The sequence below is a fragment of the Mixophyes fleayi genome, chromosome 8 (assembly GCF_038048845.1).
Source record: "Mixophyes fleayi isolate aMixFle1 chromosome 8, aMixFle1.hap1, whole genome shotgun sequence".
Lineage (NCBI taxonomy): Eukaryota > Metazoa > Chordata > Amphibia > Anura > Limnodynastidae > Mixophyes > Mixophyes fleayi.
Window position 1 is genome coordinate 97,795,614 of NC_134409.1, and position 17,378 is coordinate 97,812,991.

The 17,378-nt window shown below is 42.6% G+C and overlaps 1 protein-coding gene across 6 annotated transcripts in view; it reads left to right on the top strand.

Annotated features, from left to right (window-relative positions):
* The window catches only part of PLA2G6 (phospholipase A2 group VI), a 75,619-nt gene that overhangs the window by 22,478 nt on the left and 35,763 nt on the right, over positions 1-17,378 (top strand). For all 6 annotated transcript variants that reach the window (XM_075182960.1, XM_075182959.1, XM_075182962.1 and 3 more), the window contains exon 7: positions 9,587-9,769. In XM_075182960.1, coding sequence (XP_075039061.1) covers positions 9,587-9,769 — 183 coding nt within the window. The remainder of the gene's footprint in view (positions 1-9,586; positions 9,770-17,378) is intronic.

Below are 17,378 nucleotides of genomic sequence, written 5' to 3' on the forward strand. Positions count from 1 at the left end.
ACCACATTGTTCCCTGGGAAACGTACCCCAACCATCCTGGGACACCTTCAGCCATGTCTCAACATCTCTATAACCCAGCATGAGGCTCAAACGGCCATCATATTTTTCTTGGAACACCTCATCATAAACTAGCCACACCCCAGGGCATGAAGATATATACATTTCATGGATCATGTGAAGGTAATGCAGCATGTCCATCCCCTGCTGAGGGCGAGTCTCCAAGTAGTATGCTGCAAAATGATACTCCCCCATCAGCCAATTCTTTTATGACTTATAACTAGCTTCGTCCCCGCCACCTCGCATGAGTTCCACAGTCCCCACCTTCTTCCCCCTTTCCGTGACAGCAAACATATCTAAGTACCTGCCTTTATCCCTTGAAATATAACCGTACTTACACAGCGTATTATTTCTTTGCCCGTGAGCCGGGAACTTCTGTATTGTTCCGGCCCCCACCCCCGCATACAACTATCCTTGTGTGTTAAAAAAAATGCTTGCGTAAACTTTTCAGCAACTCGCCTGTTAATACGGATTCGTGCGGAGCTGCCCGGCTGACCCTTCACTTCCGTCAGTGTCTGGAAATGGCCCCCACGGTCCACTGACTTAGCATCCCATTCACCAGCGGAAGCACCGTCATCTACTGGGAAAGATATGTTACTACCGGAAAATTGGGACAGAGAACAACGATATGCAGACCTCCCCTATATGACACCCCCTACCTGCGAACCCTGCACCGACCCTGTAGATCGTTTACCTTGTTGCCTGTCGCCACACATAGACCTGCGTCGGGATCGAGACCTAATCACACTAGCCGTACTGTGCTTTCTGCCCTCGGACCCACTAACTGACAGGTGCCTGCGCTGAGGTGTTGCCCAGGACCCACCTCCTGAATTCGGTCAGCGTGTCCTGTTGCAGCCCTCTCATGGAGAGACCTACTTCCCCCTATTTATTAGTGAGGCCCGTCCCTTGCCTGCCAGACAAATGTCCTTCTTGGGACCTAGTGGTGGATCGATGCTGAGGGACCTGACTACTCCCCTCCACAATCTGTCTCTATCTGGCCCTTGATGTCCTACCCTCTGTGGGGGCAGCCACCCCCACTGCTTCATAAGTGCGCCGGGGGTCACCTCTACTCCCTTCAGCATTCATGGTGCCACAGGACCTAGCAACCCGAACTGCGGTGGGGAAGCCAACCCCCTGCCCCCCTACGACCCCCTGAAGCTGACCGGGGCCTGACTGCCGAACCCCGAGTCTGAGCACCACTCGGGGATGCGCCGCGTAATGACTGTGAGACCGGTAGTGATGTCCGTCACTTCCAGTTTGACGGTGCAAAGCCCGGCCGGCTGAGTATCCCTCCACCGGGGGCTGCGCTGGGGGTTAGGAGACCCGACTACTGGCTCTCCTGGTGGGAGAGAGGGGGACTCAGGAGTGGTGAGGGCGAGAGCCGACGAGAAGCAGAGGAGGAAGAATGTTGGCAATCCATGGCAGGGAGATGAAGGGGACTAAAATGGAGATGGTAAGAGAGGGGGGGAAAGTAGGGGGGTTGTAAATGAGGATGGAGGATAAAGAAAAAATACACGTGGGAGCAGACAGAAGGACAAAACGGCAGGAGAAGGCGAAGGAGCGCAAAATAGATAGAAAAAGGGTAAAAATAGGTAACCGTACAATACAAATAGCTACGGAATAGACAGAGAAGGCACAGAGATATTTGTCCACTAATGTCCAGATTCCAGAGACTGTTTATTCTCCACCCATCCAACTTATAGACCCTGTCTATCCCTGTCTTAAGACATCAGATGGGCGTACCCCATAGTTAACTACTAACCCCAGAGAATAAATCCAGTTTTAAAGATACAGCCTCCGCTTTTAAATTGCCTTCAAGCTTATTTCATCCCTCAGTTCTTATTATTTTAGACTGCTTCAAAAATACAAACCTTCACAGTGGTGCAAACATTGCCCTGCAGAGACAGGGTCACACTTTGCATAATATCACAGAATATACATTAATATAAGGTAGTTGGACAGGCAAACCATGACTCTAAAATCCTAATAGAACAAAACTTATAAGAAATCTAGGCATAAATTATGCGGTACAATATTAGGAGAACCATGCTTCAATGATGCAGTCGAAGGTTTTTCACATTTATCGGGGTGAAAGCCAAGGTTAAAGAGAAAAAAGAAGGAAAGGGATATAGTAAAGAATAGAGGGAGAAGGAGTAGTAAAGAGCAAATTTACCAGGTGATAAATGTGTTTGAAAAGCTGGACAAGCCGAGGAATCGGAAATAGCAAGTTTTAGAATAGACCATGGAGAATCCATCTTGGCCAGGGCCTTGGATGTTTTTTTGGACTGAAAGGCCACTTTCACCTCTTCAACCTGTCACGAGGTAAGATTGTGGCACCTGCGGGTATTGGCACTGCAACACTAGGAGGTGCGGAGTCTAACACGCAGCCGGTCTTCACCAGGGACCCCCGCAAGGACGTTTGGATTCTGCGGCAAATGTTGTGCAGGTCGCGGCCCTCCCAGGAAGCTACCTGCGAGATGGCGGTGGTAATCGTGGTCGTACAAGCAGAGGTCTGGAACCGTGCGGGTAGATGAAGTACCAAATCAGGCAGGAAGCAGAGAGTAGTCAACAAGCCAAAGGTCAAACCGGAGAGTATAATGCAGAACTAAGGGAGTATCCAAATCAGAGTCAGTGAGAGCCGGGTCGGTACACTGGTCAGCAACCAGGGTATGTATGGACATAAACGCTGGAGGCTAGGATACAAGAGACTAGTTTCTCTGGCACCCTAGTGGTGTCAGAGCAGGATATATATAGGAGAGTCTGCTCTCATTGGTGGGCAGTGGGTCGGCGGTCAGACATGCTGACCGCCCACAGGAAGCAGGGGAGTGTGTCCCGTTGCTAGGGCATGCGCCCTGGAGCCGCCGGAAGGAGCGTCCCCGTTGCCTAGCAATGGGGCACTCCGTGGAGAGAAGACGTTTGTCCCCGGCTAGCGAGGAGGCGCCATTCCTCAAGCACAGTCTTTACTGCAAGTAATTCATTTTCACCAATGCCATAGTTAGCCTCTGAGGGAGAGAATCTCCTAGAGAAGAAGCCACAGGGGAGGAGAGTCCCAGAGATGGAATCCTGAGATAATACTGCCCCGACGCCAACAGAGGAAGCATCATCTTCTACTAGGAAGGGTCTGTTTTGATCTGGCTGAGCAAGCACTGGAGCAGACAAAAAGAACTTCTTAAGTGATTCAAAGGCGGAGATGGCCTCGGGAGACCAGTTCTGGGGTTTGCCGACCTTCGAGTGAGGGCACTGATGGGGGCAATGATGGAGGAGAATTGCGGAATAAACTGCCGGTAGTATTTGGCGACGCCAATAAATCTCTTGATTACCTTTAGCCCTATCGGCCTAGGCCAATTTAGAATAGCGGATAGCTTCACAGGATCCATCTGGAGGCCGGTTCCCGAAACTGTAGCGCAGAAAAGGAATTTGTGGAACCTTGAAGACACACTTTTCGAGCTTACAAAATTAACTTATTAGAATGTAAGCGTGATAAGACCTCTTTCACATGACGACGATGGCAAGTCAGTAGAGAAGATTTAGAATGTGCACCTGGAAGACTACCACAGAGATGTAGAGGAGGTCTTGAAAAATCTCATTAATAAAAGACTGAATACCTTGTCATGCCCCTGCTGTTTTTCAAAGTGTCCATCTCTAGTACAGAAGGCAGTCTTCCACTCGTCTCCTGGGCGTATGCGTATAAGGTTATACCCCCACGCAGATCCAGCGTGGGCGTTGCTAGGGCAACGGACGGGCATGCGCCCTGGAGCTGCCGGAAGGAGCGTCCTCGTTGCCTAGCAACGGGGTGCTCCGTTGACAGAAGACCCGGCTAGCGAGGAGGCGCGGGGACGGAGTCTGATACAACCATTACATTCTCACCCAAGGATTGAGTATCCCACAAGTCCTCTTCATAAGCTATTTATATAGTGCCACTAAAGTGACTCAAATTATTTAGCTTTTCATAATATAACATTTTATTGATCTAACGAGGATCTTATGTCTTGTTACACTTATTGTCCCTTATAGTGATAGCCTGTGATGCCCGTTTGGCTCGCAGCTTGTGCTTCAACAGGGTGTCTGCCTTGTTAGATTTTTCGTAATTTTTTTTAGAAAGTCATCGGAGGCTCTCTTACGTTTTTTCCGCTAAAATGTTACACTCCTAAGCCTGCCCAGCTCATCCAATTCAGATTCTTCCAGAGTACATTTGTGTCAATGTTCTAGCAGGCGGATCCAAGAGGTCAGATCCGTAACCCAAGCAATTTGCTGGCGTTTGCGGTGTGATGTAGATTTAATGAATTTGCCTCATATAACTGCCTTATGAGCCTCTCAGCTAGCAGAAAAGTTATCCTCCTCATCCTCCTCTGAGGTATTACTCTGAAATATATTCCAATATTTTTGAATTGAGTTTGTCTCTAAAATGGGGGATATTAAGGAGGGTTTTATTAAGTCTCCTTCCACGTTGATCTACTACCTGAGGGGACTCCTCAATAGCCGAATGGTCGGACTAGGTGTTAATATGAATGGATACCGATTTCAACGAGGAGAACAGTGACATACAGCAAAGAAAAATATCCATCCGGGAATATGAATCATGTGGGTGGGAATAAAAAGTATAATCCTTAGCTGTTGGATTAAAAGCCCACCAAGTATCCAGCAGACCCGCCTTGAAGTGTTTCAAAAGAGATTTAGACCCAATGGTCAGAAAGTCCTTAGATTTTGTCCCAAATCTATCAAGGGAGTGAGAAGGGACTGTGTTAAATCTTCCCCAACTAATTTCACCAGATTGATGTTTGTGTAATGCTTGAAAAAAGGCATAAAAAAAGTAAATACGTGAGGTCTTACCTGGCCCTGGAGGATAAGAAACTGTCCTTCAGAGTCACATATTGTTCTCCAGGATCATTAAAAGGACAGAGGCACTAACCATAATCGCAACCCTGTTCTGCTTGATGATGTGATTTGAATAAACCACTGTTGGAAATATCTTGTAGGTCAGGGAGGTATGGTCTCTACCTTTTGAGGTGCATCTCCTGCAAAAAAAAAATCACATCAGCATGGTGGGCATTAATATAGGTATGCAGAGAGGAATGTTTCTGAGGCACATTAAGACCCTTCACATTGAGAGACAAAAACTTTAGTGGCATAGTGGGAACTGAAGCATAAATACAAATCAGTCTATCTGGTTATGGTGAGAAGAGAAACACATCAGACAGTGGGAGTACAATAATGAGGCAGAGAGACTCAAAGAAAGAAAGGGAAGGTTACCTAAAAAGGTAAAGAGGCACGGAAAAAGGTGATACCAGAAATATAAAACAGGGAAAAGGGAGAAAGGAGGCTTGGGTGAGCAGCTATGGCATCCTAGGCCAGGTACACCGCTAGTCCAGTCAAGCTCCAGCCAATAAAAGAAAGTGGAAAAGAAGGGATGCTCAGAGTCGGGATCAGTTAACTGCTTCAAAGGGCAAGATAGGCAATCACCAATAATGTTTACATATGAATGAAACCCCAGGCATTCCTTTTCTGTGCCAGGTCATACAATGGTTATATGATCTATATAGTGTTTATATATCTAACAATACAATGAGCATATGGAGTATCATCAGGAAAGATATACTTCTATTCCCATTATTCCATAAATGTCCAGTGGAAAGATAGTACCCATAGCAGTACCCTTTTTTTTTTTATTGATTTTTATCAAACAAAAAGTATTGTAACAACATGTATTGAATCTGTGAGAAAATTAATGTGTTCTAAACTGAAACTTATATTTGCTTTAAGTGACAAATACACTGCTTCCAAACCATCTATGTGATTTATAATGAAAGAGATGATGAGTCTATATTCCTTTTTTCCAATAAGGCATAAAAGATGGGAGTTAAGGGGCTCTTCACAATATGTGTTTTTATATTTCTCCTCATTTAATGATATAATTTTCCAAAGCATTATTAAAAATTGTCTTTTGTGAACATTTACATCCTTAAAAATATTATCCACCATGTTTATATATTGTGAATTACTCATAACTACTACTTTACCTCCACTTACTTGCTTTTTTATAGCGATTTATTTTCATTTCTGAAGTACTTCAAGAGCCCTAAATTCCATTTTAGATAGATTGTATCCACTAAGCCTTGCTCAATAAATCTAAATAATTTTCATCAAGTTTTTAAAAGATCTCTATTGCGTCACCCTAGAGAGGTAAAAATAGATTCATCCTCAAACATTTGTGGCTTTAAGAATTCTATCAAAATCACATGGTGTATCAGACAGAGTATCGACATGATTGTATATTTTTTTTTTTTTTTTTAGGAAGTTGACCCCACATCCCCCATCAACATTATTGTAGTACCAAAATCTCTGTACAGTATAAACAGTGTATAGGGGACAATGATAAGCATAACATCACATGCTAGGATGAGTTGCACATAGATATCCGTAGCGAGTGTGCATTGAGCGAAAGGTGGTAACTGATTGCATTATTGTAGCTAGCTTTTATGAGGTTTGAGTTACCAGGGAGTGTTTAAAGGTTGGGAGACTGACTGTGTGATATTAGCAGTACTTGATGATAAGAGAGGTAATGTAAGGAGTTGCAACATTGTTAACAGCTTTGGAGTATTATGAAGGTAGTGTAGAGTCAGAGAAGACTGATACTTAAGGAGCAGGGCTAGAAGTGCATAAGTCTGTCTGCAACATTCATGAGATAGGAGTGGTGAAAGTTTATTCAGTCCTAGACCAAAGAGGAGAGTGGCACTGTTTCTGTGGCTGACTTTTTTTTCAAGCTCTGTTCTGTAAACTTGGGGACTTGGATAGATCTTCATAAAATATAAGTCCTGATGTCAACTACTAAGGGCAGTGCGCAGTTAAAATTGGTCAATACATTTGTGAAGATTCACTAAAACTAGATCCTAGATATGCCTGATTTTCAGAACAATTCCACAACATATCAAATAGAAGAGAACAGTAGCAATTTACTCTGCCTGACCAGCCATTTTACTTGGGTGATTACTGGCATAACTATTCCTCATAAATATATCTAAATATTTTATATATACAATACATTAATAATATGAAAAAAGGGAGTTCCACTGCACTAAAGAAAACTAAAATATAATATGTATTATTTATAGTTTAAATACTCTGAATTGAATACAATTACTTAATAAAACCACATAAATAACCTGACTTATGTAAACAAACAGATTATTGTAGGTGGATAAGTAGCAATATAATAGGTATATATGTTGAGAATACCATGTAAATCATCTAGGGCGGCAGTTCCCAAACTGTGCGCCGCGGCTCCCAGGGGTGCCGCGGCGCTCTGACTGGGGTGCCGCGGGCCAGACATAGAAAAAAGAAAGAAAACAGGAACTTGCCAATCTGCCGGGCGCCGGGACCCAGCAGACTCCTCTCTCCCGCAGCTGTCACTGAATATCGACGTCCGTGACAAGCTGCTGCGGGAGAGAGGAGTCTGCTGGGTCCCGGCGGATTGGTAAGTTCCTGTTTTCTTTCTTTTTTCTATGGTTGGCGCCTGGCGCGGGGCAGAGTGAGAGGAATCGTAGCAGAGGAGGGGGACAGAGAGCAGAGGAAGGGGACAGATGGCAGAGGAAGGTGACAGAGGGCAGAGGTGGGGAGCAGAGGAGGGGGACGGAGGGCAGAGGAGGGGGACGGAGGGCAGAGGAGGGGGACGGAGAGAAGAGGGGGACGGAGAGCAGAGGAGGGGGAGGGGGGCAGATGGCAGAGGAGGGGGGCAGATGGCAGAGGAGGGGGACAGCGTGAGAGAGGGCAGAGGAGGGGGACAGCGGGGCAGAGGAGGGGACAGCGTGAGAGAGGGCAGTGTGCCTGGATGCAGAGGGGGCAGAGTGTCTGGATGCAGAGGGGCATTTTTGCATACAACTAAATAAGTATTTCTGTCGTGACCTAAATACTTATTACAATTTTTTGACCCAACTACTTCTAAAACAGGACTGCTCAGTAATTATTTTGGAGGGGTGCCTTGAAAATTTTTTGAAACTCTAAGGGTGTTGCTAACTGAAAAAGTTTGAGAACCACTGATCTAGGGGCTATATTGATATTATGTCCACTAAATATATTGTGTATTAGTTTGAAGAGGGCATAGCTAGAAACAGACAAATCGGAACCTTCAGTAAAATATTCCTCTTCCTGCTCCATTGAACCTCCTCACTTTCCAATTATCCTGCTCTGTCAATTTTAAATAGATAAACATTACCCTATATCTCCATTAAAGAGAATGATTCTTTCATGTACATTTTTTCTCTTATGGTTACCTTCCACCAAGTAAGTGGTCTATCCACCTCCATATTTCAGTTTCAGTGCTACCCACAGCTTATTCTCTGAAGCTTGTAGCGATAGTAAGACTTTAATCTGAAGTGTGACATTATCTGATTTTCTGGCCATAGCACTCAATCAGATGCTGCCATTTTATCCACACAATCCTGCAAATTGTGTCAAAAACATTGAATATGGTCTTGGGAAGAACTTACTACTTACTGGGAGCTGGGAGATGCCTGGCCAGAGGTGGAAATATTTCTCATAACGTGCATACCCTTTAAAGAGTTTGGCCGCTTTACCTTTCAGTGGTGTACTCCATTAGTCATATAGTATGAATCAATCTCCGACTCCAGCTGTTTCCAGAGGGAGGAACTTCAGCACTTCCACAGTTGGGTACAATACTTTTTTGAAGTTCTTCGTGACATTATGGTTTTTGTAATTCGAATTACAGGCTGATTTGTATTTAATAAATTAATTAATTGATGACTGATGGAAATATACGGTTCTTGATAGACCTAACAAAAAAACATAACTGTTATAAAACTGTGCCCCTCCTTTCTCTGTCTAGTGCATCTTAAATATCTTACCCAATGGTAAAATTTGCTGTTCGTGTGAGCTGAAGCTCATGTGATCATTTAGAGCAGTCTGCTGAATGTTGGCACATGTCCTACAATGTGATGATGTCACGGAAAGTTTCAGTGCACACTGAGCATTCTTTTGTCAGTACTCTGGGTGTTCACATTCTCATTAATGCTCATGAATATTTATGCTGCCCACAACTTCATGTGGATATGTAAGAAGGTTAATGTATTAGAAACTATACAACTATAACACACAGTACATATAAACATGTTCATTCATGGTTCATAGCTTGACCTGTGCTGCAATAGGGGTTATGGAACCCAATGAAGAACGTGCATGTGAGTCTACAGAGTGGAAGCTCGATGGACTGTTAATGCAAAGCAATGGTTCATACTGCATCCATATTCCATCCAGTGCCTATGCTGTGTGCTGTTTGAATAGTCTTTGTAGAGTTTGGCGATCCTTATTTGCAGTGCTGGTTGAGATGCATTAACGCAGCTCAGACTGAACATACCACGGGCACATGGAAAGTACCTTTGAGCACTTATATTCACTTTGATAAATACAAAGAAATACATTTGTCTGTACAAGATAGTCGGTTTTTACCTTTCTGTAGTTCTACAGATTGTAGCTGACAAACACAATAATTCATCTCACATTACATTTTTTTCTGCAGATGGCTCTACTGTTGCTTGACCATGGTAGCAATGTAAATTCTATCAGTAGAACATTAGAAACCCCTCTACACATTATGGTGAAGAGAGACAGGTTTGACTGCGCCATGATTCTCTTGACGCATGGAGCAGACCCCAACTCCAAAGGAGAACATGGGAACACACCCCTACACCTTGCCATGAAGGTAAGGCATTTATTTATTTCTTCATTTATTTTATAATCGTGTAATAAAAGTAATTGGCACATCAGAACAAGTCCTCTCCATTCACATGGAACAATTTATTTTCATTTCTATTAGTGGTAGAGTCCCGTTTTGGACATTTTATTGCTAAATATTGTTTTCTTACAGTCGCAATGGCTGGATCACTGATTGTAGCACCTATAGCTATATTCTGCCCATAGGCCTGTAGCCAATTATGTTATAATAGTATGCTCTCTGATCGGGTATAGGTGCAGACTTCACAAGCAAACAGTTTGTGGCTGCATTGCTTTCAATGTACTCTTCACTACAAATATTGTTTCCATATGTAACCAGTTTGCAAGTATTAGCTTGACACTGACTGGTTGATTTTCTAGGTACAGACTTCCTATAAATTGTTCTGCTTACTCTATATACTTATTATTTTTTTTTTGTGAAAGAAACTTTTTGTTGGAATTTTTACAATGAACATAAGAAGGGGGTGAAAGTGAGTAATCTATACTTACAAGGGAAGGACAGAGAGGCAGTAGGGAAGTTAACAGTATTTTTAAACAGCAATAGTATACCAAATACAAAGTCTGCTCAGAGACAGCTTTGTGATAAGCCCCAGAGTTATATCTTATATCCATATATCTAAAATGTTATATGTGATAGGAGCAGAGGAGTCATTGACAGGTATTTATCCCTTTGAGTGGGGAAGAGGGGGGAGTTGATGGCGGTTACTTAGTATTATGTTTATGTATGTGGCTAATGTGATTCAGATAGTGGTTAATGGTGGTTCGGCCTCATAATAGTCTGTTCACGGTGACTGAGTGGTTGCAAAGCTGTTGGGAGTATTATGCAAAATAGCGTCTTAGTTTTTGGGTGTGTTGCGAGGTATTCAGTTGTGGGTCTAGGCAGAAGGGAGTAGAGAGGGGACTTGGGTAGTTTGACACTGGTCATAGTTTTGATAAGATTGTGGATCTCTCTCCAGTAGCATCTTATTTTAGGACATGACCACCAGATGTGCAATATAGGGGCCTCTCTGACCACATGACCTTCAGCATGAGTCTGTGAAGTTCAGGAAGATGGACTGGGGGCACGTTGGGACCCTGTACCTTCAATTAAAAAGCTTTTTTGTGTTTTCTTGGTCTCTGACTGAAATCAAACTAAATCAGCTTTAATTTTGGACCACTCATCTGAGTACCATATCTTCCCTTCATCCCGCTCTCATGCTAATTTTGGTGTTTATTTTGTCTTAACATCACTTGATATAAAGTAGAAATAAGCCCTTTAGATGATGGATTATGACGACAGAGTTGACTACTGGAGAGCTTTGTTCAGCCGGATCAGATATACAGTGAATTTGGAAATATTGATAGAAATGACTGAGACAAAAGCGAGAGCGGATTTCTGCAAAAATGCCAAGTCTATTGAGAAATGTATGTTATTGTGAATACAGTTGCTGAATCCTTTGGAATCTAGTACAAATTTGGGTTGTTCTATAAGGGGACTAAAAGGGGGTGTGGGAATCTAAAAGGGGGTGTGGGAATCTAAGTTGATAAACTGTGGTGCAGTGGTCATAGCTTGAAATGGAGAATGATACCGTAGGAAATACTTTCGATTCCATCAGTCGATTTTGGTGCTTTAGTCATAGAAGTGAATATGGGGAAAATAGGGTTAATAGGTCAGCCATGCTTGTCCAGACTCTGATAAGGAGGTGATACATTTGGCCGTGTGAGCTGCATAATAATATTTCAGCAAGTTAGGGACTCCCAGAGACCCTTCTTTATAGCCCTCGTTTAGAATGTACATCTTCACTCTAGGTTTTCTGCCTGCCCAAATGAATTTTGAAAAGGATTGAAGAATGGCATTGAGGGTTTTAGTAAGAACTACTATTGGCAGGGTTTGCCATGAATATAAATGTTTAGGAAGGACGTTCATTTTGATAGCGCAAGATATGGTGAGCTTGTTCCATGTTGCCAGATCTGATTGAGTCTATCGATTAGTGAAAATTGTACAGCTGGTAATAAGACTTCGCTAGGTACATGCTCAAATGCTTTTTGACATTGCCAGCTGAAGTTATAGTTCAGATTCTAGAACATGATGTGTGGTTTGGTGACAGTCAATAGGATGTTGTTGACATATACTGCTATTTTATGCTCCTGAGGGTTAACAGTGATGCCTTAGATGTCCTGGTTTCTGTGAAAGTGTGTTACAAGCCGTTCCATTGCTAATGTAAATATTATGGGCGACAGGGAGCAACTCTGCGTCATGCCTCAGTTATACCATTCTATGTACACACAATGCAGCATGAGGCCACTAGGCAGGTAGAAAGACATCTTGTGTCTCTGGTCAATTCACAGAATGATTGGGCAAAGATTCACGTGTCTTTATGCATGTATCGAAAATAGGACAGTAGCAATTACATCTAGCTAATGGCAAACCTGTTGTTTAAAAGGACCGATGGAGAATATACAACTTGTACAGACCAACTACAGTTAGTGAAGTTTGAGAAGAATAAAACTGTGCTGCTGAAAAGGCATATAAAAAGGGACAATTTGTACTAATTGTCGATAGCTAACAACCCAAAAAAACAAGTCACCTAGACTAATAATTCCTGTTTCTGTCATTTCACATTGATGGGAGGACTATGATACAGACATAACCGAAAAACTCCATAGATCCATCCTGCTAGATGTCAAAAAAGCATGATGGTGGTAACAATGTAATACTCTGGGATGTATTTTGGTGGAGTACAGAACAACATTTGATTGCCAAAAGTTGTGTCCATATTCCAATTTTTTTTTAGCAAGGTAATACTCCATGCTGCAAGACTGGGAATGGACCCAGGAAGATTACAGTAAATTTAGCTTAATACAGCACTTTGACAACTCCTGTAGTCCATGTCCTGATGCATTCAGGCTGTTCGGAGGACAAATGGGGGAATCTTTCTTTCAACTAGCTAGATTCATAATAATTGGCCCCTCTGTGTATGCTATGGTGCCATTCGTTGCTCCTCATGGTCTCTGCCTTCCAAGACCCCACGAAACACACATATATGAAAACAGGATCAAGATGGCACCCAGATATCCCCTCCACAGTCAAACTGAGGTCTTCTTCAAGCTATCTGCTGTACCTGTGCTACCATCACTTCCATTGCTGGTGTGACTGTAAGTGCTGGGTCATCTCACATAAAATCATCACAGGGTTTCAGACTGACCGTTTCAGATTGTAATGAAATTTGGTATGATAAATGTTATCATGAGTGTAAAGAAAACCCCCCAAATCTTAGGATGATATGTGCACTGGTTTTGAAGTTTTATCCCTTTAAAGTTCCACTTTTTTTTAACAAAAAAATTGCTTTTAATGTTTATTTCAATTGCATTTGTAGCTCACCTTATTGAGCTAGAGTGTTGGGCAAGTTCTCATTTAAACCTTTTTATGGGCTTTCATATGATTTATAACACAGCAGTATTTTTCAATTAAAAATATAACAGTTTCAATATTAAATGTTTGATTTTCTCAAAAAGCCATATTTTTAAATTTTTGAAAAACATCTCTAAAATTGTTCATGCTGTTGTTAATAAATCCCCAAAGTCTTATTTTGGGATCATCTGCTACAAGAGCTTTCACTTTGGACTGTTTGATAAAATAATGCAAATGAGAACTATCTAGGCCTGTTCATTACTTTTAATTTATCTCCTGTAACAATCCCTTTGACATATATTATGTACAATGACACAGTATGTTAATACTGATATATTTAAAATATTTGTGATTATTTTATGTCTTTCACATATTACGAGAAAGCTTACTACAGATCATTACCATTTGGTGCTGTCCTCTGGATGGATGGTGCTACTTGATGGGTTGAAACTGGCTGAAAGCTTCATTTGTTTTTTAGTATTTCCATTTCAGAAAGGGTGTACATTCGACCCGTTGGAGTTAACGGATTCACCTTACACAGAACATCTACCATAGTGATCCATAAAACATCCGGTTCCTTGGGTATGATAAAGATGGTGATTGGCCAGCTGGATGTAGAAATGTCACTGACTTTATCGATGTTTTCATCTTTCTCCAGAATAAATGCGAGCCACCATTTCTTGTCATAGACAGCAGTTACATACCCTCTGATGTCAGAAAGTGGGTGCTGATCCTTCATTATCTTGAGGAACTGATCAATTATCCTATTACTCTTTTCGAAGTGTCCCAAGTTGTTTTCTGCAGCTGGCACAGACTTTTGTAACTTTTGGCATTTCAGAAAATGATTTTCACATCCATTGAGAAACCGTTCTCAAGCACTTCTTATTAGAAGTATGATTAGCTTTTTTAAATGAGTTGAAACAATAAGGTATCTGTCACTTTCCTCCATCTTTATTCCTCTTTACCTTTCTAAACCCAAGCCCAACCACTGCCAACACTGCTCAAAACCAATTTAAACACCACAGCGGGCTCAGACTGGGCTGTTGGGGAGTCGGGGGTAATAATTCCCATGAGACTCAGCTGAGGTGTGCATATGAGGCGCATATGCTGAGCTCTGATTGGAGGAGCCCATCACATGCTCCTCTGACCAGTGGAGATCAGCAGCAGCCTCATGGGTTGTGCCTTCTCTTCCCTGCCTGGCCGGGTGACTGAGGCTTCTTCTTGTGAGTACAGTGTTGCTCCCAGTCTGCTGGGTCTCTCTCTCCCAGCACCCCTTCTCCAAGTTGCTGTTCCTTACTGCTCCAAGCACACATTCTCCCATTCTGATACTCCACTGTAATTTAAACACTCCGCTTTTTCAAATGTGACACAGATGATCCAGAGTCAGCTAAGGTTTGGGTGGGCTTAAATTAGTGACCAAGGGGCTTTTCTGCACTAAAGCCCACCCAAACCTATCCTGTCTCTGTAAAGACAGGCCTATTCAACACAATTGAAGTGTCTTTCCACATAGAGTATCTGTCCACTTAAGTTTACATGCCTGTGCAGAAGTGGGAGGAGACGCTATCTGTAAAATCTTGTCCCCAAACACACCTGAAGAGGAACGGGCATTCCTCTAATGAAGTGAACTGGAAAAATATTGTTTTGTTGATTTTCTCAGACGTGTGCCTCAATAAATACAATTTTCATGAATCACTCAAAAGTGAAAGCTCCTGTAGCAGATGATCCCATTATGATCCCAAAATCAAACCTTTGGTATTTATTTAACAAGAGTATAAACAATTTTTGAGATGTTTCTCAAAAATTTAAAAATATAACCTTTTGAGCAAAATAATATTTTTATATTGAAAATGTTTCATTTTTAATTTTTATAGAAATATACTACTGTGTTCTATATAATTGTAAGCCAATAAAAAGAGGTTTAAAATGAGACCTTGCCCAATTCCCTAGCTCAATCAGGTGATTTACAAATGCAATTTAAGTAAACATTAAAAGCAAGTTTTTTGTTAAAAAAAAATTACAGCTTTAAAGGTGTATAAAACTTCAAAACCAGTGTACACATCAGCCTAAGATTTGGGGGGGTTTCTTTACACCCATAGCAGCATTTATTCTACCAAATTTAATTGAAATTAGAGAATGTAAGGAAGAATTTATTTGTAAAATTGTTTTGATTTGATGTGGAATGACCCTGCTATAAATGTTTTGTTAAACACAATTAGACATAACATCTGACGTTAGATCTTCATTTAAATAAATCAGCGTGCCTTTTCTGAGCTATATGAGAGAACAGACAACTTGAAATCTAAATTTTCTGGGCTGGTTAAAACTCAGTTACAAAATATTAAGAATAAAATTAGAGATCAGGAGGACTGCTTATGCCGCAACACTGTTAAACTCCAATGACTCCCTGGATCAGTCCAGGAGAATGTCTTACTTCTAAACTTGTATTGCTCCTTACTGCCACAAGAGACTGATCAGCATAGGAGGATTTTTATACCTGCGACAAATCCTTTTCTGTGAGTCTATCTGGGGGACACTGCTACCATGGGGTTGTATGATGGGAGCTAGGAGTTGGCACGCAAACAGTTAATTACTTGTTTAACCTACAGACAGACTCCTTCCCTCTGCAACCCCCTGCATCCTAAGTGTATTTATAAAGCTCCAAGGAAAGGTAAGACAACCGAGAAAAGAGTAAAGGGGAGCGAACGCAGTGTCCACCAGATGAACTCAGAGAAAAGGATTTATCGTAAGTATAAAAATCCTCCTTTCTCTTTTATCCTATCTGGGTGACAATACTACCATGGGGACGTTCTAAAGCAGCCCCCTTAGGGAGGGACTGCGGCCAAAACTGGAGCCTGAGAACGCAAAAACCTTAAGCTTAATAAAGGTATGTATTGATGATCAGGTTACCGCTCCGCAAAGATGATCTGCTGAAACTCCATTTTGTGCATTGATGTACCCACTGAGTGGGTGAAATGGGCGGCAATATGTCTAGACACAGGCCGGTCTGTCGTGAAATAGGACTGCCTAATGGTGGATGTGATCCACCTGGTGATGCTCTGCTTAGTAGTCGGCCGTCCCTCTTCTAAGCCTGCAACAACACAAAGAGGGAATCTGTCTTGCGAATGTCCGAACTTCGTTTAACATATATGCAAAGGGCACAAACAATATTCAAGGATTCCTCAGATTGTAAGCCCAAAGATCAATCCCGCACCCGGAAAGCCGGGACTACGATCTCCTGATTCAGGTGAAACATGAAACCACCTTAGGTTGAAAAGAAGGAACCATCCGCGGAACAGCCCTATCATGGGCGAGTTGTAAGAAAGTTCTCCAAGTTCTCATACTCTACGTGCAGATGATATAGCCAAGAGAAAAACCACCTTCCATGTGAACAACCTGAACTCGACTGTGCCCAATGGTTCAAATAGTGCGCTCTGAAGCATAGCACCAAGTTCAGATCCCAGGAAGCTGTGGACGGAACGTAAGGCAGCGGGATATGCAAGACCCCTGAAAAAAAATCCTCACTTCCGGCAGCTCCATAATTTTCTTCTGGAAATAGACAGAGAGGGCCGATATATGGACTCTCAGAGAGCCGAGTCTAAGACCCGCGGAAAAAACATTTTGGAGAAAGGCCAAGGGACTAGAAAGTCGGAAAACCTTTGTGTGGAAAAGCGATGCTCGCACCACCTAACGTAGATACATCACACTCTGTGCTAAATGCGGGCAGAAGCCAGCTTTCTAGCTTGCAACATAGTGTCCACTACTCTGGTGGATAAACCTTTTGCCTACCAGACTGGCTTCAAAAGCCATGCAAAGCGGTAGACGCCACCCTTGCTCACTTGCCAGTCGCAGAATAACTGCAAACCAGACCCAATATGGCCAATGTGAAGCCACCAGGATCACAGGTAGTCTCCCTGTTTCACTCGTCTGAGGTCTTGGGCCAGCATTGGAATGGAAAAAGATATCATGCGCTGGAAGTCTACTGCCAGAGGGTCGCTGGTTCTTGAGCAGAACGTCCACTTGCCTGGTGTGAGGAGAAGCCATCAGGTTGATGTCGCACAGACCTCCCAGTTTTCCACCCAGGGAATGATCATTGCCAATATGGCTGAAACAAACTTTTTCGCACAAGCCAGAATCTGAGCTGCCACTCGCATGCCTCCCACACTCCTGGTACCTCCCTGATGATTTA